The sequence below is a fragment of the Sus scrofa genome, unplaced genomic scaffold (genome assembly GCF_000003025.6).
Source record: "Sus scrofa isolate TJ Tabasco breed Duroc unplaced genomic scaffold, Sscrofa11.1 Contig1914, whole genome shotgun sequence".
Taxonomy (NCBI): Eukaryota; Metazoa; Chordata; class Mammalia; order Artiodactyla; family Suidae; genus Sus; species Sus scrofa.
The window spans coordinates 814,914-838,610 of NW_018084979.1; the positions used below are offsets into that span (position 1 = coordinate 814,914).

At 50.5% G+C, this 23,697-nt stretch overlaps 1 protein-coding gene across 1 annotated transcript in view; it reads left to right on the forward strand.

Annotated features, from left to right (window-relative positions):
- Positions 1 to 6,072: 6,072 nt before the first annotated feature.
- Positions 6,073 to 23,697, forward strand: part of DYNC1H1 (dynein cytoplasmic 1 heavy chain 1) — a 66,294-nt gene continuing 48,669 nt past the window's right edge. The window contains 7 exon segments of the mRNA XM_021081584.1: positions 6,073 to 6,485; positions 16,130 to 16,217; positions 19,665 to 19,838; positions 20,073 to 20,328; positions 20,718 to 20,904; positions 22,662 to 22,933; positions 23,025 to 23,252. Of these exon segments, the coding sequence (XP_020937243.1) occupies positions 6,230 to 6,485; positions 16,130 to 16,217; positions 19,665 to 19,838; positions 20,073 to 20,328; positions 20,718 to 20,904; positions 22,662 to 22,933; positions 23,025 to 23,252 (1,461 nt within the window). The 5' untranslated portion in view covers positions 6,073 to 6,229.

Genomic DNA, 23,697 nt, shown 5'->3' on the forward strand with positions numbered 1-23,697 from the left:
GAGAAGTTCCCAGGCTAGGGGTTGAATCGGAGCTGCAGCTGCCGGCCTACACCACAGCCACAGCAACACCGGATCCTTAACCCCCGGAGCGAGGCCAGAGATTGAACCCGTGTCCTCATGGATCCTAGTCAGGTTCCTTTCTGCTGTGCCACGACGGGAACTCCTGTTTTCACTTTGTTTAGACTCTCCCCGTAATCCACCTGGAGGGAACAGTAGTCTGTTTATTCACTCAGACTCAAAGCTTTACTCGGCACCCTCAGCAAGCACCGCGCAGCTGCAGCCCCGGACAGGTGCTGAGATTCGGGGTCCTCTGGAGGAAGCCCTTGGCCTCGTGGAATCCCGTTCTAGTGGGAGCGCAGACCATAAGCAGGAAGCACGAGTCTGTGTGGTGCAGAGAAACACGCGCTCAAGGCAAGTGGAGCAACACCCAGAGCGGCGGGCGGTGGGCTGCTATTTGGGAGGCCTCTCTAGGGGTCACACTAGAGCAGAGGTCTGGGGGACAGGAGCCAGCCCTTTGGGACCCTGAGGAGGAGGGAAGACCTTCAGGCTGGGGCCTGCCTGCTGGCGTGGAGGACAGCAGGAGGTGAGCAGGGCTGAGGGGAAGCGCGGAGGTGAGCTTGGAGGGGGAGCCGAGGGCCGATCACTCAGACCCACGGGGGGGGAGACAGAGGCGCACAGGCGGGCGCTGACCCCTCTCATCTCTGTTTACCGAGGCTCTTCCCCTTGTGCCTGGAAAACACCGACGCAAAGGCCAGAAGAGTCGGAGCCAGGGCAGCAGTGCAGGTGAGAAAAAAGGTCAGACCTGGGAGTTCCCATCGTGGCGCAGCGGAAATGAATCCGACTAGGAACCATGAGGTGGCAGGTTCAATCCCTGGCCTCGCTCAGGGGGTTAAGGACCCGGTGTTGCCGTGAGCTGTGGTGTAGGTCGCAGACGCAGCTGGGATCCCAGGTTGCTGTGGCTGTGGCGTAGGCCGGTGGCTGTAGCTCCGATTAGATCCCTAGCCTGGGAACCTCCATATGCTACAGGTGCGTCCCTAAAAAGACAAAAGAACAAATAAAATAAAACGTTCCTTTGTTTCTCAGCCAAATTCGGTCCCATAAAAAAAAAATTCACTTCTGGTCAAAGAAAAGACAGGACAAGTAGAAAACAAATAGCCAGTTCCCTGTGGAGCAGGGGGTTAAGGACCCAGCATTGCTGCAGCTGTGGCATAGATCCTGGGACCGTTCATGCACTGAGAGTGCAGCAGGAAAAAACAGACGGTGATTTAAGCCAGCCATGTCTCTAATCCCTCCGCACACACAAATAAAGCGCAGAGATGGTCAGAATTTTTAAAGAGCAAGAGCCAACTACCCACTTGAAATATAAAGGCACAGACAGGGCAAGAGTGAAGAATGGAAAAGACATCAAACCAACACCGACCCAAAGCCAGAGTGGCTGTGCTAATATCAGCCAAAGTAAATTTCAGAGCAAATAGTTCTAGACGGAAGAGGGTCGCTTCACAACAATAAAGGGATCACTTCATGAAAAGGACACAGTAATGGTATATGTTTACTTTATTCCATTATATGTCAATAATGCGTCTAATACCAGAGCTGCAAACACAGGAAGCAAAAACTGACTGACTTCGAGGAGAGAGACAAATGCACAGTTACGAGCCGAAAGTTCAATGCCCCTCTCGATAGGTGGAACAAGTGGAAGATGAGCACAGACAGAGAAGTCTTAGCAGTTTTCAGCCAAACTGACCTGACTGGCATTTACTAGAACATTCCACCCAGCAACAGCAAGTGTGCCTCCAAGGTTAGGGGTCATCCGTGTGCAGATGTGATGGTGTCACAGAGCTGGGAGAATTGACAGCACACAAAGCCCTGAGGTGTGTCCACCGCGTCCAGGGCTCAGGCAGGAGGAGGACCCAGAACTGGTCCCCGGATTTGGCTATATGGAGGCCACCCATGACCTTGACCACTGCACTCACTTGCCCAGGACGGTGGGGGTGGCCTGGCTGAGAGACAGTCCTCACCAACACTCACTTTCGAGGAGTTCTGCTGGAAAAGGCAGGGAGGAAGTGAGAGGCGCTAGCAGGAAGGGGTGGGTGGCAGAGTTTCTCTCCTCTCTTGAAATTGGGATGTATTGGAGCAGGTTGGACTGGTTGGGAAGAATCCAGGAGGGAGAGAGGAAACACGTGAGAGCGAGGGGAGGATTTCGGTGCTGTGTCCAGGGGAGAGGGTGGGTACCTCCGGAGAGGGGCGGCCAGGGCAGCAGCAGCCGTCAGAGGGCCTGCAGTAAATTGTCTGCATTAGAGGCAAACGTCTCTAACCTTACCAATGGGCGGTGGCGTGCAGGCTGGACGACAGGCTGGCATTCCCCACTGGTCGCTGCCATCGCTCGCTTTGTGACCCTGGACACATCGCCCAGGTGACCCTGGGAAGGTGAGCCTCCGGTGGGCCACTGGCTGGGAGGAGGCCTGGGCGCGCGGCCGAAGATTGCGGGGTGCGTGTGCTCTTCTAGGCCACTAGAGGGCGCTAGGAGCCCGCTCGGTCCCTTAGGGGACCCTCCCCTCCCGCCCCACGACCGCGCGCATCAACGGGTTCAGTCTCTGGGCTTCCGGTTAGGTTCCAGCCTCATTCTGAGGCTCTCTAGGCAAGAAACCGACACAGAAAAGGGGGTGGATGCTGGCACGAGCTTCATCAGAGTGTCCTGTGGCCCAGTGGGCGATGGGTGGGTGGAGTCCCGCTCTGCCGGCCAACGACGCTGCCAGAGTTAAAGCAGCCGGGAAGGTCAAAGTCCAGAAATTGCCCTGTGGGCCGGCCGCCGCTGCCACCCAGCTCCCGGTTCCCCGGCCTAAGGCGTGGGTTTCATAGCCACTAACCAAGCACCCACGCTGGGCCAGGCCCTGCCGGTCCCGGGAATGGGGCTGTGGAATGAAGGACTGAGGACTGGGCGAGCCCATGCGGAATTTCCAGGGAGAAGAAGGGCTTTCAGGCCCAGGGTCGGCAGGGGCTGAGCCAGCCTGGCTTCCGCCGAGGGCCCAGGGTGGGGCGTGGATGTGGGAGAGGAGGCTGAGGGTCAGCCAGCCCCATTCTCTCCCTCTTTCTCTCTCCCCGCCCCCCGTGGACAGCACGGCCTGCCCACTGCCAACTGAAAGCCGATTCTACTACGGATGTGAGAAAGCTGAGATGCCCAAAGGAGAAGTGACCGGAGAGGACAGGTTTGGGTGCAGGGCCTCCCACCTCCAACAGAGCCAGGTTGGGGCACGATGGGGAGGCAGGGTCCTACCCCAGGAGGCCAAAGGGGCATCTCACCGAAAGCCCCCTTCCCTTGCAGGCTGGGGCAGTCCTGACACTCTGGGTCAGCCTTCAATCAACGTGGACCTTTCTTCTTGCTGCATGGAGTTTTTGTTTGTTGTTTGTTTTTAAGGCCGCACCTGCAGCAGACGGAAGTTCCCAGGGCTAGGGGCCGAATCGGAGCTGCACTCACCGGCCACAGCCACAGCAATGCCAGATCCAAGCTATGTCTTCAGCCTACCTACGCAGGAACTGGTGGCAACGTGGGCTCCTGAGCAAGGCCGGGGATGGACTCCACCTCCTCATGGATACTAGTTGGGTTCTCAACCTGCTGAACCTCAACAGAACTCCAGGAATGCGTTTATTAAACACGGTGAACACCTTTAAAAAACATACATGCAGGGAGTTCCCGTCGTGGCGCAGTGGTTAACGAATCCGACTAGGAACCATGAGGTTGCGGGTTCGATCCCTGCCCTTGCTCAGTGGGTTAACGATCCGGCGTTGCCGTGAGCTGTGGTGTAGGTTGCAGACACGGCTCGGATCCCGCGTTGCTGTGGCTCTGGAGTAGGCCGGTGGCTACAGCTCCGATTCAACCCCTAGCCTGGGAATCTCCATATGCCGCGGGAGCGGCCCAAGAAATAGCAACAATAACAACAACAACAACAAAAAAGACAAAAGACAAAAAAAAAAAAAAAAAGACATGCACACACGTGTAATCAATGTAGGGATCCTTGGAGTTCCCATCACAGCTCAGTGGTTAACGAACCAGACTAGTAAATAAAAAGAATGAATGAGGAACATATTTAAACTGGGAATTCCCATTGTGGCGCAGCAGAAACGAATCCGACTAGGAATCGTGAGGTTTCGGGTTCGATCTCTGGCCTCCCTCAGTGGGTTAAAGATCCGACATTGCCGTGAGCTGTGATGTAGGTCAAAGACGTGGCTCGGATCCTGCGTTGCTGTGGCTCTGGTGTAGGCCGGCAGCTGTAGCTCTGATTAGACCCTTAGCCTGGGAACCTCCATATGCTGTGGGTGTGGCCCTAAAAAGACAAAAGACAAAAAGAAAAAAAAAGCATAGATCCTTATAGACTGATTGTTCAGGTTCCTCTGATTTTCAGCCTCTTAGAAATGAACACTTTTAATTTGGAGCCTATCATATAGGGCTGCAAATTGGAGCTGATGCTCTGCTGTCCCGCCGGCTCAGGGCCAGGTTGCAGAAGTTTGCATCCCTGGGATACCCACGTGGCTGCATCTCCCGGACGGTGCTGACTCACAGTGTAGACAGTAAGCAGCCTCTCTCCACCTGCCAGGTCACTGCTGGGTTTCTGGGTTTCAAATGGTGTGTGGTCAATTCAGAGTTCACTAACCTGCACCTAATGGATTTTCCCCTGTCCCTCTTCCTACCCCCAACGGCCGTGGGGAGGGGGCAGCCCTTAGCAGAGTGGCTGGTGTTGTGTGAGCTCTCAGTGTTAGTTATTGCTGGCATTACTATCACTCATTCCTACTATGGGCATAGCACAAACGCACTGCAGCTGCTTTCTGTTCTTCTGGGAAGGTTGTTTAGATCTGCTTGGGCATATGATATGAGTGGACTGCTGACAGAGGGCAGGAGGATAGGGCATTAATCCATCTTTTCTGCCATGAGCTTCTTAAAGACAGGAATCATCTGATTAGTCCTCATGTTCCAGCAGCTCCTGGGGCCTGACACCAGAAAATTGAGCAAGAATAGACATACTGTAGGTTTCGCAGTTTTCCAAAGATGATTTGGGGAAATCAAATCATCCCATCATCATTCCACCAATCAGGACTCAGCTCTCTGACTGTGCGCTTCGTTATAAAAATAGCAGCTTTGGCTTCCCTTCCTCCACCTAACTTGAGCAAGTTATGAGTTTGAACTTTCAAAAGGCAATTAATGCTCCTTATAAGAGACTGTCATTTCTAAACCAAGGATGTGGGGAGTCTGGATCTTATGCCGTCTCAATTCAAGGGAGGAGGTCCGGGCAGATGGCAGCGGGGGAGACTTCTCAGGAAGGCACTGCAGCCCCTGCCTTGTACGGACCCAGATGCTGGGGCCTCGGAATGAGCTCGTGGGCATCACTGCTCCAGGCGACTGCTCTTCTGTAGGTCTCCCTCTTGGTCCTCACGGCCTCCTAGGGGGAATTATTTGGCCCCTAGCAGCCAGGACCCACAAGGGCTTGGCTTCATCCCACGGTTCAGGGGTCACCCGGCTTTCCCTTGCATTGCACCTACTGCAGTCAGGGCTCCAGCAGTGACAGTCAGGCCTCTCTGCTTCTCCCCCACACCCCAAAAAATGTCCTCACGCTTCCTCTATATATCTATGAACACACATGTCTGTATTGTGACAGAACACATCATAGTCATTCATTTGTTCAAAGAAGAACACAGGTTAAGTGCCTAGAACAATGTCAGGCACAAGCTAAGTGCTCCAAAACCATTAGCTGGTAACACCATTCATTCGTTCATTCATTCGATATTAATGGCGAGCCTCAGGCGCCGTGCTGCTCGCTGAGGCCACAGCAGTGCACACGACAGTCATAGTCCCCGACAACCTCCATCGACCCTCGCGCAAGTCAAGGTTCCCACCTTTGGGGCTTGAGGCGCGGAGACCGCAGGGCCCCGCCCAGCGCTAGGACTACGAGTCCCAAAAGGCTGCGCGGCGTCGTCCCCCGGGCCTGCTTGCGCGCGTGCGCGCCGTCGTGACGTCAGAGCGCGAGCGGGCGCCAGTGGCTGCGGCGGCCGGCGGGCGGGGCGGGGCCGGCGGGCGGCGGCCTTTAGGGCGGAGCCGGCACTTGCTCGCCTTAGTCGGCCGCGGGCTAGCGGACGGTCGGCCTTGGGCGCCGGTTTCTCCTGTGCGCCCGCTCGCTAGCTCTCGCGCGGAGTCGCGGCCGCCTTCTCAGTGCTGCCTGCGGGGCCGGAGCGCGGCGCCATGTCGGAGCCCGGGGGCGGTGGCGGCGAGGACGGCTCGGCCGGCCTGGAGGTGTCGGCGGTGCAGAACGTGGCCGACGTGTCGGTGCTGCAGAAGCACCTGCGCAAGCTGGTGCCGCTGCTGCTGGAGGATGGCGGCGAGGCCCCGGCCGCGCTGGAGGCGGCGCTGGAGGAGAAGAGCGCCCTGGAGCAGATGCGCAAGTTCCTGTCGGACCCGCAGGTCCACACGGTCCTGGTGGAGCGCTCCACGCTCAAAGGTGCGGTGCGGGGTGCGGCGCCCCGCGGGCGGGTCCCCGCGGCCTCCCGCCGCGCTCCCGGCCACACCTCCTGCCGCCGGAGCCCCGGGGTGCCCCTTCCGGGGCGCGGGGCCGAGGAGGGCGCCCCTGTCTCGCCGGCCCCGCAACAATGGGATCGCTTTGTCTGCTCGGCCTCAAGATGGCCGAGTTGGGTGGAGACAGCGTCTCCCGGGCTGAGCGCGGGCGGAGGCCGCATCCCGGCCTCCAATGTCACATGAGCTTTTCGGTTTCGATTTGTGGCCAGGTTGGGCTGGCCTCGGGAGGGATGTGTCAGGGGCAGCCCGCGGAGCCGGGGATAGCCTGGATCCTGGCCTTTCCGTGGTCTGGGTGCAGGGGGAGGTCCTGGCGGGTCGGAGTTGGGGGAGCCCTGGCCGGCGGGCATCCCGGCTCCTGCCCTGGGCGGACCCGAGGCTCAGGTCCAAGGAATGACAGGGCTAGCGCCGGTCGCGAGCGGGCATCCCTGTGCTAGGGGGATAGCGCCCGCCGGCCTGCCTCTGGTCCTCTGGCGTCCATGCTGAGTGGGTGCATCTCCCCATTTCAAACGCGAGAACACTGAAGCTCAAGTGAAGTGTCCGGCCAAGGTCACACCAGCTTGTCCTAGTTCCTCATCTAGACGCCCCATCTCAGTTCCAGTCCACGGCTTCTCTTTCTTGTATTTGTGTAACGCTTAGGTGATCCTAATAATGACCCAGTGATATTGAATCCATCTTACAGATGCAAAAAGGACAGAGAGTCGGGTTTGGCCCTAGTGGAGGGAGGGGGAAAAAGGTTTGTTTATTCCAGCAGTTTCCTCAAAGAGTGACACCCCCCCCCCCCAAAGCAAGGCTGGACCTTTTGAGAGTAGAGCTTCGGTTTGGAGGATTTCCCCCGGATGCTTTAAGACCATTTTGTAGCCAGTGTGATCGGATTTGACAGCGCAGGTATGGGTGTGGCACTGTCCATCCAGGAACCAAAGGATGATGTTAAGTAAATTCTAATTCAGTACCAAGGATGGAGCTTGTCTGAAAGTGTTCCAAGAGGAGCTTCTTATAACCTCAGAAAGCTGTGTCATTCTGTCAATCACAACGTCTCAATCGGCCTCAGCCCCAGAGCACACACCTAAGTTTCTTTCAGATAGTTTGTTTCTTTCAGATAGTTTGTTTCTTTCAAAGGCTTTTCTTTCTCAGGAGATGCTTCATTGTAGCATCGGTTTCTGCAGGAGGGTCCTTGAGTCAGGGACAGCGTGAAAGAGTATTTTTCTTAAATCGGCATGAAATGTTCTAAACAAAGAAGCCATTGGGACATATTGAGAGTGTTGATGAATTGTCTTGGATTTTCTTTTATGTTGGGCCCTGTTTTCCAGTATGGAAACCACTACGGTTTAAAAAAAATTTTTTTTATCCACTTTTTTTCAAAAGGAGTATATAGTTGTCTTAGAAAGTTAAGGCATACAGATAAAATCACCTGGAACCATTTGACCTAGATATGGCCACTGTCAGCATTTTGGTGTCTGTCTTTCTGGTCGTTTTTCAACAAATGTACCTTATATTGTTAAAATGTATTTTAATCTGTATTTTTAATGTATGTTGAGTAGCTTGACCTTGGTTAATTCTTGAGTCATATTTTCTTTGCTCAGTTTTGGAATCAGTGATTTCTACCTTGGGTCTCAGTTACTCTTTACTGTAAAAATTGTAGGTCTTGTTCTTTGCTTCTAGAGTGTTCAATAGCTCACTTTTCTCAAGCATCTTGGAATTGACTGCTAAAATTATGGGGGGGGACCCTATTTCTCTTGAATCCTTTCTGGTGCAAATCATCTCTTTTTCCTTGATGGGTACGTATTCTTTTTTTCAGCAAAGCAAATATTCAGGCATCCAAATCTTGGCTCCATAATGACTTGCAGTTTTGAACGTTGACTAAGGAATGAGACTGTCCAAAATTGAAATCCTACCTCATTCCTGTATTTATAAAAATCCGGGAAGTATTGCTAGTTATTCAACCTGTCTGTAACTTATTTTTCACATACAGAGCTCTAAGGCAAACTGTGTGGTCCCATCAGTTTTATTGGCATCCTGGCTACACTAGCATAATTTAGATTTAAGTATAGACCTGGGACTCTTAATAGGAGGGCTGTCTGTCCTCCAGGTGATTTTTATGAGTTAACCTTGCTATTTGCACATTTAATCAAATATTAGCATCAAGTAGCTATTTACAGTGGAAAGGTAGGCCTGCACGGTAATGTGGAAAACAAATCTGAATGGTTTAAGCTGAAAAACCACCACCACCAGGAGTTCCCATTGTGGCTCAGAGCTAACGAACCCGACTAGTCGTCTGGTATCGATGAGGCTGTGGGTTCGATACCTGACCTCGCACCTTGGGTTAAGTGTATGGCATTGCTATGGCTGTGGCGTAGGCCTGCAGCTCTGATTTGCTGCCAGCCTGGGAACTTCCATATACTGCAGGCGCGACCCTATTATTAAAAAAAAAAAATGACCACCACCAGCAATGAAGTCGTATTTTTTTTTTTTTTTTTTTTAAGGGCTGCACCTGCAGCACATGGAGGTTCCCAGGCTAGGGGGCAAATCAGAGTTACAGCTGCTGGCCTACACCACAGCTACAGCAACAGCGGATCCAGGCAGCATCTGCAACTTAACACCACAGCTCATGCCAACACAGGATCCTTTACCCACTGAGCGAGGCCAGGGATCAAACCTGCCACCTCATGGTTACTAGTTGGATTCGTTTCCCCTGCGCCACAACAGGAGCTCTGTCATATAATGTTTTTTAATGAACAGAAGAAATTACTTCTACTTTATCCTCCCCACCCCACTCCTTTTTTTTTTTTTTAATGGAATTTTCCAAGCATATGTAATTGAATATGGAAGGGTTTTTTGTTGTTGTTGTTGCTGTTTTGCCTTTCCATGGCCACACCTGCAGCATATGGAAGTTCTTAGGCTAGGGGTCCACTTGGAGCTGTAGCTGCTGGCCTGCACCACAGCCACAGCAATGTGGGATCCAAGCAGTGTCTGCAACCTACACCACAGCTCATGGCAGTGCCGGATCCTTTAACCCACTGAGTGAGGCCCGGGATCTAACCTGCATCCTTGCAGATACTGGTAAGATTCTTAACCCACTGAGCCACAATGGGAACTCCTAGCAGCATTTTTTTTAATGAAGGTCTATTTATCTATATTTTTTTAACTACTCCAGTTAGCTATAAACTTTTGTTGTTGTTGTTTAAGTATAGCATTTCTTAAAGTGTAGAGTAAAGGTTGTGAATTTAACAGTTTATTTTGATGGTGAGGAGTTGGAGAGGTGATAGGAAAGGGGACATTAAATTGTAGCTCCTCTTTTTTTTTTTTTTTTTTATCTGTGGAAGTTCCTGGGCCAGGGACCAAACCCATACCACAGCATCGACCTGAGCCGCTGCTGTGACAATGCTGTATCCTTAACTGCTTGGCCATTAGGGAACGCCAGTGACTCATCATTTTAAAGAGAGAAATCCCTTTTCTGTAGTTCCTGGCCTATAGAAAATTGTTTTCCTCATAGGGTACTTCTGAAAGTATGGCAAGGAGTTCCCATTGTGGTTCAGCGGGTCAAGAACCCAATATAGTGTCCCTGAGGACGTGGGTTCGATCCCTGGCCTCACTCAGTGGGTTAAGGATCTGACATTGCTGTGAGCCGTGGTGTAGGTCGCAGATGCAGCTCAGATGCAGTATGGCTGTGGCTGTGGCCTAGGCCAGCCCCTAGCCTGGGAACTTCTGTATGCCGCAGGTACGGCCATAAAAAGAAAGAAAAGGAAGTACGGCCAGATAGTGATCATTACATAAAAGGCATTTTACAGTGTTCATGACATTTTGCAGCGCTTTTTACCTGAAGTGCATCTTTGGCCCTGAGAGGCCAGGTGTTAAAGGTAGGAACAGGTGAGGCTGCTCCAGTTTGTAGCTGGGGGAGCTGGTGATTCCAGGGATGGTCTGTGGGCACCAGCTTGTCAGTGGCCAGGCTGGGAGTAGGTGCTGTGGGATTTTTGGTTTTTTCCACTCGGATGTCTTATCCTTGGAACTTTGTCCTTGAGATTGAAAACAGTGGCTGGGAGTTCCTGTCGTGGTGCAGTGGTTAACGAATCCGACTAGGAACCATGAGGTCGTGGGTTCGGTCCCTGCCCTTGCTCAGTGGGTTAAAGATCCGGCGTTGCCGTGAGCTGTGGTGTAGGTTGCAGTCGTGGCTCGGATCCCTTGTTGCTGTGGCTCTGGTGTAGGCCGGGGGCTACAGCTCCGACTGGACCCCTAGCCTGGGAACCTCCATATGCCGCAGGAGCGGCCCAAGAAATAGCAAAAAGACAAAAAAAAAAAAAGAAAAAAGAAAGAAAGAAAACAGTCAGTACTTATCCTAAGCATGGAATTCTAGTTTTTCCTGAGGTATGTAATTTGGGGAGTTTTAACCTCTTCATTAGTGCAGAGATGGACAGCGGCTGGAGTGTGAAAGAAAGTTAATGCTTTTTATAGGATTCAACTTAGAGATAAAGCGGTGTAGAAAGTTGTATGGGGAATGTTTTTGTTTAGTTTGTTTTTGTTTTTATTTTGGCCGTGCCTGAGGCATAGTCGAATTGGGGCTACAGCTGTCAGCCTACACCACAGCCACAGCAATGCGGGATTCGAGCCACATCTGCAACATACATACACATCAGCTCATGGCAACACCAGATCCCCGAACCCCTGAACAAGGCCAGGCCTCGAACCTGCATCCTCACAGATGCTAGTCAGATTGTTTCCGCTGCACCCCAAGGGAACTCCAGGAGCTTCCTTTTTGTTTGTTTTGTTTCGTCCTGTGTAGTTCCATATTCTTTTTCTGAGGACTCAACTTCCCTAAAAGATAAAGAAATGTAGTAGATGGATGATTGAAAAGTATTCATCTCTGGCCCTTGCTTAGCCCCCAAATGGTTGCTAGAATGATCTCTAAATTAACAGGAAGCGTTTCTTGTGACAGCAAACGGTCTTGGGCCTGGAGCCCATCGGTCTGGTTGGTACTGTCTGTACTGTCTATGCTGTCGTGCTGTAGGCGGGGCCCTGCACTCTGTAGGCCAGAGCAGCCTGCAGCGAGTTGAGCCAGGCTGTGCAGTGTATCACCGTGAAGTTCGAGTACAAGGGAGGGAAAGCGGTCCTCACTTTTTAAAAAGCGAAGGCGGGTGGGAGTTGCATCCGGCAGCGCTGCAGAGCATCAGGCTGGGAGCCGCGGGGGAGACCGAGCCCAGCCTCTGTCGCGGATGGACAGACGAGGAAACCCCAGGGGTTAAAGACCCCAGGGGTTAAAGACCCAGCTGGGAGAAGGATGTTTGAGGAGGATTCTGAAAGCTAAAAGTGAACTTCTCTGTTCAGTTCCTTGGTATCCAGTAAGATGGGAGCGTTTGTCTTCATTTTCTGTGTATCCGTTATTTCTTTTGAATTAGCGTTAGCCTCAAAAAGCATTTGTCTTAGAGTTCCTGTTGTGGCGCAGCAGAAACAAATCCGACTCGTATGTATCCATGGGGATGCGGGTTCAAGCCCTACCCTCGCTCAATGAGTCAGTGATCCGGCTTTGCCGTGAGCTGATGCATAGGTCACGGATGGGGCTCGGATCCCACACTCCTATGGCTGTGGTGTAGGCCAGCAGCTGCAGCTCCGATTCGACCCCTCTCTGAGTACTTCTGTATGCCGCAGGGTGGCCCTAGAAAGCAAAAAAAAAAAGGCATTTGTCTTAAGTCCCGTAGGCACTACTAATTTAGTTTTTTACTTCCTCATCTCTTTTCCTTCCGGAAGTGTCGGAGCCCTGGTTTTACCTTACGTAGGAGCATCACATGGGGTTGCCCTCCTTTCTATTCCCAAGACGCTGCAAGGGGGGACGTGCAGGCGTGAGAACACTCGGACTCTCAGCAAGCTCTCAGCCTTGCGCCGGAGCAGGGAGTGCCTGTGCGAGGAGGTCCCTGTCCCCGGGAGGAGGACAGAAGGGTGGGAGGCCATCCAGGTGACTGGATGGGAAAGAGGAGCAGCCAGGCGACCGCGGGAGACCAAAGGGGAGGCCGGCATGGCAGTGACGGGCCCAAGTAACGGACCCAAGTAACGCGGTGTTAGTCGAATGTTTGGATTTTAAAAGAGGGAACCAAGAACGTGTCACAAGTCATTTGGCCAAAGAAGATGCCTGGCGTCGTTTGCGAGGTTGAGACGAGGCTGGCCCTGTGGCCGGGACACACTTGGTGGGGGGTGGGGGGGGAATGAGGGGATGCCCAAGGGCGGGGCCTGCAGCCCGCCTGGGCCTTTTCCTGCTGCCTGCTCCCCGGACCTTGTGGGCACGTACTCCGCTGCCTGACTCTTAAGGTGATTGAAGGTGCAGCTGCACACCACTTGGGGTTTGAATAGATGAAACTGATCTTTCAGTAGAAGTCTATGCAGATAGTGCTGAACGACCCCTTCCACATTTCTCACAATGGAGAAACTCGGAAGTTTTCCAGAGTAGTGTGCACAGGCCACTGTGGTGCGTTATCAGTATGACTTGCAGCGAAGGAGCTTGTGGGGGGGCCAGTGCTTTCTGTGCTGGTACTTTGGTTCCCTGCCTGTCTCTGGATGAACAGGCAGCACCCTATTCCTTTAGGAATTAGCTGGTAACTTGAGCATCTTTCAGAAACTGGTTCCAACTTTACTGAAAGTGATTTTACCTTAGACGCAGATTGTGTTTGTATATAAGCCTCTAAATGGAGCAGAATTCGGAGTTCCCGTCATGGTGCAGTGGTAATGAATCTGCCTAGCATCCATGAGGATGCAAGTTCGATCCCCGGCCTCATTCGGTGGGGTTAAGGGTCCGGCATTGTGAGCTGTGGTGTAGGTGGCAGATACAACTCGAATCCCGAGGTTCTGTGGCTGTGGTGTAGGCCAGCAGCTACAGCTCGGATTTGACCCCTGGCCTAGGAACTTCCGTATGCTGCAGGTGTGGCCCTGGGGAAAAAAAAGAACAAAAGGGGAAAAAAGGAATCTTTCTCTCCTCCTCTGAATAATTTTTTTAACAGTTCTGCAGAAGTAGAATTACTGTTCTTTGAAAGATGGAGTAAGTTATAAAGAAACAAAGTTTAAATTATTTGGCAGTTGTATAAAACAGTGTCTTGGGTCCTTTACAGTGGGGGTCAGACATACTCGGACTTGCTACGATCTTTGTATTTGTGGGGAACAGCATTTAAAAAGTAACCCAGAATGTGGTCTACGGCTGATCAGTGATGACTTCTGTAAAGCATTAGCATCAAGAGAAGTTAGAATTTCGCGGAGCCGTGGAGGGCAGGTGTTTGCCTGTCCTGTCTGAGGATGATGTCACTGGGTGTGCCTGCCCGCGGCCCAGCAGCGCTCTCTGCATTGCAGTGCTAGTCCCAGTCCCGAGACAGCGTGACTCATCGCCTGGCACGGGGCCCGGCTCCTTTAAGCCTGTTGGCGTTAGGACGGGGAGGCAGCGTGCTAGATGCTCTGTCCAGTCAGCCTGTTTTCTCTGGGATTTCATTTGTGCAGAGGACGGCTCTTACCGGCAGGAAGAAATGAGTCATAGCCAACAGCGGCTTTTCAGTTAGGTCGGTCCTCTCCCTGAGGATTATAATAGAACGTGACTTTTATTCTCTGTATATAACTTGAGTGTCGTTTTAACGGCATGTATTTTATATAAATCACAGAATTAATGAACGTTCCAAAAGTGGAGGGAGAAAATATTCCATAATCCCACTGCCCTGACAGCTCTTTAGTTTGGGGGCATTTCCTTACCCTTGGTCTCTGTGCTTGCATTTTACGGATTGCAGTTATATGTTTGGTTGGTTTTAGGCAGTATGATTTATTTTGTGGTATATCCACAGTTCAACAGTTAGAAAACTGGGTTGCTTTGGGTTTTTTTGAGATAGTAATTTTTTAAAACCAGGTAGGAAGTACCTGGCGTATTAGAATGTTCTGCCACGCCTCGTCTCCTTCCTAAAATTATACCCAAAAAGCCCAATATTTTGGAAGAGTTGTTGACTTATTGATAAATATACTAATATTTTATATTCTTTCAGCATGAATTTTGTATGTCTCATCTTAAAACTATTGAAGCAAATAGCTTTTGCTCAGACCCTGTACACCCAGATTTCATAGTTTTTATTTTTTTAATTTTTTGCATTTTTATTTATTTATGTTTGCTTTTTAGGGCCACACTTGCAGCATATGGAGGTTCCCAAGCTAGGGGTCAAATCAGAGCTACAGCTGCCGGCCTACGCCACAGCCACAGCAACACCAGATCCGAGCCACGTCTGTGACCTACACCACAGCTCACTACAGCACTGGATCCTTAACGCACTGATAGGGGCCAGGCATCGAACCTGCAACCTCATGGATCCTAGTCGGGTTCGTTAACCACTGAGCCATGAAGGGAACTCCCAGTAAGCTTTTTAAAATTACTGCTGTGCTCGTTGTTTGCTGTGTGGTCCTGCCCAGCAAGCGCTCATGTGAGGGGAGAGAGATGCTTTTGTAAATCGACCCCAGAGCAGGCTCTGAAAAGTTCTGCAAGAGCAGAGGGGAAGGCCAGGTGAGTGCCCCGTGGTGACTCTGGAAACGGTCCTTTCTGTCTTTTTTTTATTCTTTGGCTGCTCCTGTGACATACAGAAGGTCCCAGTCTAGGGATCACACCTGGGCCACAGCAGTGACAACACCAGATCTTTAAGCTGCTTCACCACCAGGGAACTCCTGGAGAAGTTTCTTTTTGGTGGTGGTGGTGGTGGTGGTGGTTTTTTTGTCTTTTTAGGGCTGCACCCGCAGCATGTGGAGGTTCCCAGGCTAGGGGCCCAGTCGGAGCTGAAGCCACCGGCCTACATCACAGCCACAGCAACACGGGATCCAAGCCACATCTGCAACCTACACCACAGCTCACGGCAGCACCGGATCCTTAACCCGCTGAGCAAGGCCAGGGGTCGAACTCGCATCCTCATGGATACTAGTTGGATTTGTTAACTGCTGAGCCACAGTGGGAACTGCTGGAGAAGTTCCTTGGTGGGGGTGGCAGGGGCTTAATGAGGGAGGACTCTGGGTTTGGAATGAGACTTCCGATTTCGCCCTGTCCCTTTCCAGTCATGTGTCTGAGGGCGGTGTGCTCATGCTCCTTGCTTGGATAATTAATGATAGTCGCGCCAGCCCCATGGGTTGTCACGAGGGTTACAGGTATGATGCACCTAGGTAACACCTGGCACATAGAAGGCGCTGAGTAGACAACTGAGCAGACTACACTGAGGTGTCGGGGTAGAAGTGCCCTCTGTCTTTGGGGTACAGGGGATCCGACTGCTGGGATCGGGTGGGGAGAGCTTGGCCTTAGCAGGACAGCACCGGCACTGCCCTGGGGCCAGGCGTGCCAGTGTGTCCCTCGTTTACAGACAAGGAGGCAGGGGCGGGAAGTTAAGGACCTTGCCCGAAATCACACAGCAAATAAGCGCCTGGGTCCAGCAATCAGAAAAAATGAGTGGAAGGGAAAATTAGGGCGTGCCAGGTCGCACAGGGGTTAGGGTCAGGTTGGGGCGGGGGACGGATGTGCTCTGAGCAGTCGATGAAGCAGGACCCGGCATGTTGACAGGGGCTTAATAGAATATTTCTTATGCTTCGTAGAGGATGTTGGTGATGAAGGAGAAGAAGAGAAAGAATTCATTTCCTATAACATCAACATAGACATTCATTATGGAGTGAAGTCCAACAGGTGAGTAGTGCGATTCCACCGCCGTTTCAGACCAAAAGCCTGTGGGAGTCAAACGTCAATGCTGATCATTCAGAGTACGGAAACACGCAAGATTTCTGCTCTTCAATTCAGTTTCTTTGACTTTCTTTATTCAAACTAAGAGGATTTACAGGTCAATGTAAAATTAAAATATTTATTTTAATTGCTATTTTAGGTTTAAGCCATAATGTTCTTAACATATAATACTCTTAGATTATAGCTGAGTTTTCATTGTTATAAATAACTAGTAAACATTCGTAGGTACAGGTCCGATTCTTTGAGGATAAACCCCTAAAGGTAACATCACTGGTTCAGGAGTTCCCGTTGTGGCTCAGCCATTAACAAACCCGGCTAATGTCCATGAGGATGTGGGTTCGATCCCTGGCCTCAATCAGTGGGTTAAGGATCTGGTGTTGCTGTGAGCTGTGGTGTAAGTTGCAGATGTGGCTTGGATCTGGTTTTTCTGTGGCTGTGGTGCAGGCTGGCAGATGCAGCTCCAATTCAACCCCTAGCCTAGGAACTTCCATATGCTGTGGGTGTGGCTCTAGAAAAGACAAAAAAAAAAAAAAAAAAAAAAGACTGGTTCAGATGCAGTGCATCATTAACGTCTTTAATGCGGGTTTCAAGATTCCCCACCTTCTGAACATGTTACACCAATTTATACTCTAACAAACATCCAGATTTAAATACGTAAATATTTAATTTATTCCGCAATGGCTTTTTATAACTATTTTTTTTTTTTTTTTTCCTAGGGCCGCTCCTGCAGCGTATGGAGGTTCCCAGGCTAGGGGTCTAATCGGAGCTGTAGCCACTGGCAGACACCAGAGCCACAGCAACGCAGGATCCCAGCCACATCTGCAACCTACACCACAGCTCACGGCAACGCCAGATCATTAACCCACTGAGCCAGGCCAGGGATCAAACCCGCAACCTCATGGTTCCTAGTCAGATTTGTTTCCACTGAGCCACGACGGGAACTCCAAAACTTTTTATTTTGAATAATTTCAAGCTTACAGGCGTTGCATGGATAGCATATAGAAATCCCAGATAGCAGTTAGCTCTGACCACTTTGGGGTTGTCTGCGGTGGTGTGGGTTTGCTCCCTGGCCCTGGAACCTCTGTATGCCACGGGTGTGGCCAAAAAACCCTAAAACATTTACCACAGTTGTATTATCATTTTGTTCCTGAACCATTTGAGACAGTTACAAACACCCTGCTCTTTTATCCCTAAATTCTTTGCAACATTTCCTAAGAATAAGAACATTCTCGGTCAGGGCCTCAGTATAATTTTCAAATGCCAGAAATTTCAGCACAGAATTATTCTCCAGGTTAAATTCATTTTGATATTTTCTTAGTAATGCCCCTTACAGTGTTTCTGCTTTTATCTAGAATCCAGTATTGTGTTTTTCTCCCTGTGTCTGTGATGGCATTGACACTTTTGACAAGTGCGGTCCAGTGGTTTGATGGGACACCCCTCCATTGGATCTGCCAATGTTTCGCCGTGGTTACATTCAGGTTGTGCATTTTTGGCAGGAATACTGTTGTGACTGTGTTCCTTCTCAGTGTGTCACATCAGGAAGCTTCTTTGACATTTTTAGGCTAATATGGAGTATTATGTTTGAAATACTTCTATATAGTACGAGAAGTGGAAAGTGCAAACATTACTTCTCTTGAAGCTGTGGATTCCACCACCTGTGAGCTCCTGTTATGTGTGAGCTATAGCAGTAAGTACGCAAGGACACAAACCTTAGTTCCTGTTCCCAGGAAGTCGATGGTCTTTGGGAGGAAGAATGGCAGATACGCAACTAACCGCAATGCTTGGCAAAATCTTAGAGGTGCAGATACCATGAAACACAGACTGAGGAGGAAAGGCCCCATGGAAGCAGTGATGCTGGAGTTGGGTTTTTGTTTTTTTCTGGGTTTTTTTGTTTTTTGATTTTTAGGGCTATACCTGAGGCATATGGAAGTTCCCTGGCTAGGGGTGGAATCGGAGCTGTAGCTGCCAGCCTGCACCACAGCCACAGCCATGTGGGGTCCAAGCCACGTCTGCGAGCTACACCACAGCTCACGGCAACACTGGATCCTTAACCCAGCGAGTGAGGCCAGGGATCAAACCTGCAACCTCATGGATCCTAGTTGGGTTCATTAACTGCCGAGCCACGAAGGGAACTCTGGAGTTAGGTTTTTAAGGTTGCTTGGAATTTGAGCAGATGAATATAGGTTTCTTTTTTTTTTTTTTTTTTGTCTTTTGTTGTTGTTTGCTATTTCTTGGGCCGCTCCCACGGCATATGGAGGTTCTCAGGCTAGGGGTTGAATCGGAGCTGCAGCCACCAGCCTACACCAGAGCCACAGCAACGCAGGATCCGAGCCTCGTCTGCAAACTACACCACAGCTCACGGCAACGCCGGATCGTTAACCCACTGAGCAAGGGCAGGGACCGAACCCGCAACCTCATGGTTCCTAGTCGGATTCGTTAACCACTGCGCCACGATAGGAACTCCGAATATAGGTTTCTTAAGCAGCTGTACAAAACACAGGATGTTTAGAAAATGGGACTCATAGTTTAAATGGTGTCTCAGGTTGGGGATGGGGGGCGGGTGTGTAGTAGGCAATGAAACTGGGAGGGTTGTTTTAGGCCAGACTGGAGAGGCCTTTGTTTATTTCTTAAGATTTTTATTTTTTCTGTTATCGTTGATCCGCAGTGTTCTGTCAAATTCTGCTGTACAGCAAATAGAGGGGCCGTTAACCTGCAGGTGACTTGTTTAGTCAAGCTGACCTGTGATTTAATACCATAAATGAATGGGACGGAGTGGTATGAAATCAGATGTAAGTTCATCAGAGCATGTAACTCACAGTCGCTGAGGTTAGTTTTAGCGAGGGCAAGATTGTGAACTTAGCCCACATATGACGCGAAGGATCTCGGCCTGGTTTCATGGTCCCATGCGATAACCTTGACCTTGATTCAGTGGGTCTCTTGTAAGTGAGTAAGGAAAGAGAAGCATGTTTCACTGTTAGAAAATCAACCATTGGAGTTCCCGTCGTGGCGCAGTGGTTAATGAATCCAACCAGGAACCATGAGGTTGCCGGTTCGATCCCTGGCTTGCTCAGTGGGTTGAGGGTCCAGCGTTGCCGTGAGCTATGGTGTAGGTTGCAGACACGGCTCGGATCCCACGTTGCTGTGGCTGTGGTGTAGGCTGGCAGCTACAGCTCCGATTAGACCCCTGGCCTGGGAACCCCCGTATGCCTCGGGAGCGGCCCAAGAAATGGCAAAAAGACAAAAAAAAAAAAAGAAAATGAACCAGTCAACTCTTGATGTAATTTTAAAATTAAAACATTCAAATGAGTTTTTAATTTTGTACATAACTCCAAGGAGGCTGCGGTTATTAAGAGTGATTGGAATGAGACTAATTCTTCTTTTCCTTCCTTTTAGCTTGGCCTTCATTAAACGAGCTCCCGTCATTGACGCAGACAAGCCGGTATCTTCTCAGCTCCGGGTCCTCACCCTCAGCGAAGACTCGCCCTATGAAACCTTGCATTCTTTCATTAGCAACGCGGTGGCTCCTTTTTTTAAGTCTTATATCAGAGAGTCTGGCAAGGCGGACAGGTAAAAGCCATTTTCTTTTGTTCATCTGAGCGTCGTCTTTCCCTTACTGTTCGCGACGTGCCTTGGAAGGTGATGGAGAATTCAGGGGCCGGGAGGGTAAAGCTAGCGAACCAAGAGAAAGCAAGCCTGCTGCAGATTAACGAAGTGTGTGTTATTAAAGTCTGGCAGGCGTAAAGCAGGAGACTCAGAGGACCAAGAGCACACTGAAATTTGGGGTGTCGTCTGTCTCTTTAGGGATGGTGATAAAATGGCTCCTTCGGTGGAGAAAAAGATTGCAGAACTCGAAATGGGACTCCTTCACTTGCAGCAAAACATTGAAATTCCAGAGATCAGCTTACCAATTCACCCAATTATTACAAATGTTGCAAAACAGTGTTATGAACGTGGAGAAAAGCCGAAAGTCACAGACTTTGGTGATAAGGTTGAAGACCCAACTTTTCTCAATCAGTTGCAATCGGGAGTTAACCGGTGGATCCGAGAAATTCAAAAAGTAAGAGCGCAGTATTGAAAGTACCATGAAAGATGCTTTACTTTGTCACATGTGCGAGAAGGCTGATCCGTGTTCTTGTCGGCGAGGTGACCTCTGGGCTGGCTGGTAGAGGTACCTGCTGTTGGCCCTGGCAGTGCTCAGGGGCGGCCTAACTTTGGCCTGTGGGGGGTGGATGGTCACGGTCCTGGGTGAGACTGTTTACACACCAGTCCTGAGAGAGTGCTGATCTCCGCTGCTGCGGAACCTTTGACTTCAAAGTAAACCGCTGATAACACAAGGAAGGAACTCTATTTGAAATGTAAAAACTGAGTTACGATGCGTGTGTTCAGTTAATGAGCCTTTGTCTACCTTTAGTTAAATACTGAATACACTTGAATTTGATATTTAAGGTGACCAAACTTGATCGAGATCCTGCCTCAGGAACTGCCTTACAGGAGATTAGTTTTTGGCTAAACTTGGAGCGTGCGTTGTACCGCATCCAGGAGAAGCGAGAGAGCCCGGAAGTGCTCCTGACTCTGGATATCTTGAAACACGGCAAACGTTTCCATGCCACCGTCAGTTTCGACACGGACACAGGTAAAAACTGGAGCTAATGATCTGATCCGCAAGTTATTGATCTGGGTTGGGGGAGCTCTTGTTGATGAAGATTGCTGGAGGCGCCGCCGTCCCTCCTGGTCACTCCTTGCATCTGTCTCACTCCCCCCCGCCACCCCCCGTTCCAGGTACTCCTCACCCCCAGGGCTTTTGGGAGCGTAAGCAGTTTCTAGGCACGAGTGCAGTGGGCACAGGGCACGTCCCTCCTGTGTCTCAGTTTCTTGGTTCCTCGAGTGGGCTCTGCTTTTTCAGTGTAAAATCAAGTGTGCTTTTGAGGATCCAGGCAGGAGGGTGGTTGACGATGAGCAGTTCTTTGCCCCCAGGGCAGTGGAGGGAGAGCTGATCATACCCTCTCTCTGTTTGCCTGCCCCCCCCCTCCCCCTCCCTGTTCCAGAACGTGCTCAGGATAGTGTCTTTCCTGACCGGGCAGCAGTGTGTACCAGGCGCACAAACGCCGGGATGGCCGGGCACGGCTGGACATTCCTCTGTGCCCCAGAGCTGCATTAGAAGAAGTCATTAGGGAAGAAAGGCTGTGAGGCCCACAGCTGAAATGTTAGAGGAAGTTTTCCAGTTCCTTTGGTCACGGTGCGCACACGCACTAAGACACAGCCATTCACTAATACGGAAATGTACACTTCGCTTTTTCTTTTGCTTTTTAGGGCAGTACCCGTGGCACATGGAAGTTCCCCGGCTAGGGGTTGAATCGGTTGCAGCTGCTGGCCTACACCACAGCCACTCGCTCTGTGACCTACACATGACCTACACCACAGCTCATGGCAACCCTGGATCCCCAACCCACTGGGCACGGCGAGGGGTCGAACCCTCATCCTCATGGATACTAGTCGGACTCGTTTCTGCTGGGCCACAGCGGGAACTTAGAATTTTTTTTTTTAAATACCTCTGAAACCTTTACGTCTTTCCTAATACATTTTTATGATAGTATTATGCAGAGGAAGTACCAAAAAAAAAAAAGTAGATCAGGATCCAGGTTCTTCTGTGATTTCAGGTCCATAACACACTCCTGGCTTGAGCCATGGGTATAAAATTTCAATTTTGGGAGTTCCCGTCGTGGTGCAGTGGTTAACGAACCCGACTAGGAACCATGAGGTTGCGGGTTCGATCCCTGCCCTTGCTCAGTGGGTTAATGATCCGGTGTTGCCGTGAGCTGTGGTGTAGGTTGCAGATGCGGCTCGGATCCCACGTTGCTGTGGCTCTGGTGTAGGCTGGTGGCTATAGCTCCGATCTGACCCCTAGCCTGGGAACCTCCATATGCCGCGAGAGCGGCCCAAGAGAATGGCAAAAAGACAAAAAAAAAAAATTTCAATTTTAATGTTCTTAGGGACCATAAAATTCTACTGTTTTTAAACTTAATTATTACTAGTGTGTTTTGACAATATAGGAAACAAAAAAAGATGAAATGTGTGGGGCTGCCGCTCGCAGGCTTGTTACAGTGTATGTGAGTTGATGGACAGTCTTAGAAATAGCAAAAGCAAGACCACACTGCGGTCATCTTGTTAACGACATGTGCTTTTTTCAAATAGTGCGGTTTCTGGGTCGCTAAATCTTTTGCTGTCAGCATGCCTTGGGGTGAGGCTGTATTTAGGTTATGAACCAGTACTAAGTTTGTGAGGATTAGCCTTTGACTTTTTGTAAAAGGTTTGAAACCGACACATGATGACATTATATTGCGTTTGTATTAGTTTATGTGAAAACCGTGGACTGTTTCTCTGTTAACGTAGGTCTAAAACAGGCTTTGGAAACTGTGAATGACTACAACCCTCTGATGAAGGATTTTCCTCTGAATGACTTGCTGTCTGCCACTGAGCTGGACAAAATAAGGCAGGCACTTGTTGCAATTTTCACCCATTTGAGAAAGATCCGAAACACAAAATATCCCATTCAGAGGGCTCTGCGTTTGGTGGAGGCAATTTCAAGAGACCTGAGTTCTCAGTTACTCAAAGTATTGGGCACTAGAAAGTTGATGCATGTTGCTTATGAAGAATTTGAAAAAGTAAGTTGTTAACGTATCGGAAAACCAGCCTCAGGGCATTGAGATGCAAATCCGCTTCAGTAATAAGCTTCCTCCCTAAATTGTATCCTAGGTTATGGTCGCCTGCTTTGAAGTTTTTCAGACGTGGGATGATGAGTACGAGAAACTTCAGGTGTTGTTGAGGGACATTGTCAAGAGGAAACGGGAGGAGAATCTGAAGATGGTGTGGCGGATCAACCCCGCGCACAGGAAGCTGCAGGCTCGCCTCGACCAGATGAGGAAGTTCAGGCGCCAGCACGAGCAGCTGCGAGCTGTCATCGTCAGGGTCCTGAGGCCGCAGGTGCGCTCCCAGTCTGCGGTTCACGTGCGCCTCCTTGGAGTGGCCCCGTCTCTCTCTTTTTCAGAATTAGCCGCTTGTGTCTGTTTTACGCCATTAAGTACCTTCTTCAGCTCCACTTTCACCTGGGCACTGCCACCTTTAAGATCTAGTGATTCTGGACCACAGGGTTTCAATCCAAGTCTTTTTCTTTTTTTGTAGGGCCACACCTGTGGCATATGGAAGTTCCCAGGCCAGGGGGAGAATCGGAGCTGCAGCTGTAGCCACAGCCACAGCAACTCGGGATCCAAGCTGCATCTGCAGCCTACGCCACAGCGCATGGCAATGCCGGATCCTTAACCCACTGAGCAAGGCCAGGAATCAAACCTGCATCCTCATGGATGTTAGTCGGGTTCGTTAACTGCCGAGCCACTGGGGGGGATTCCCCCATGGTTTTTTAAATGAGATT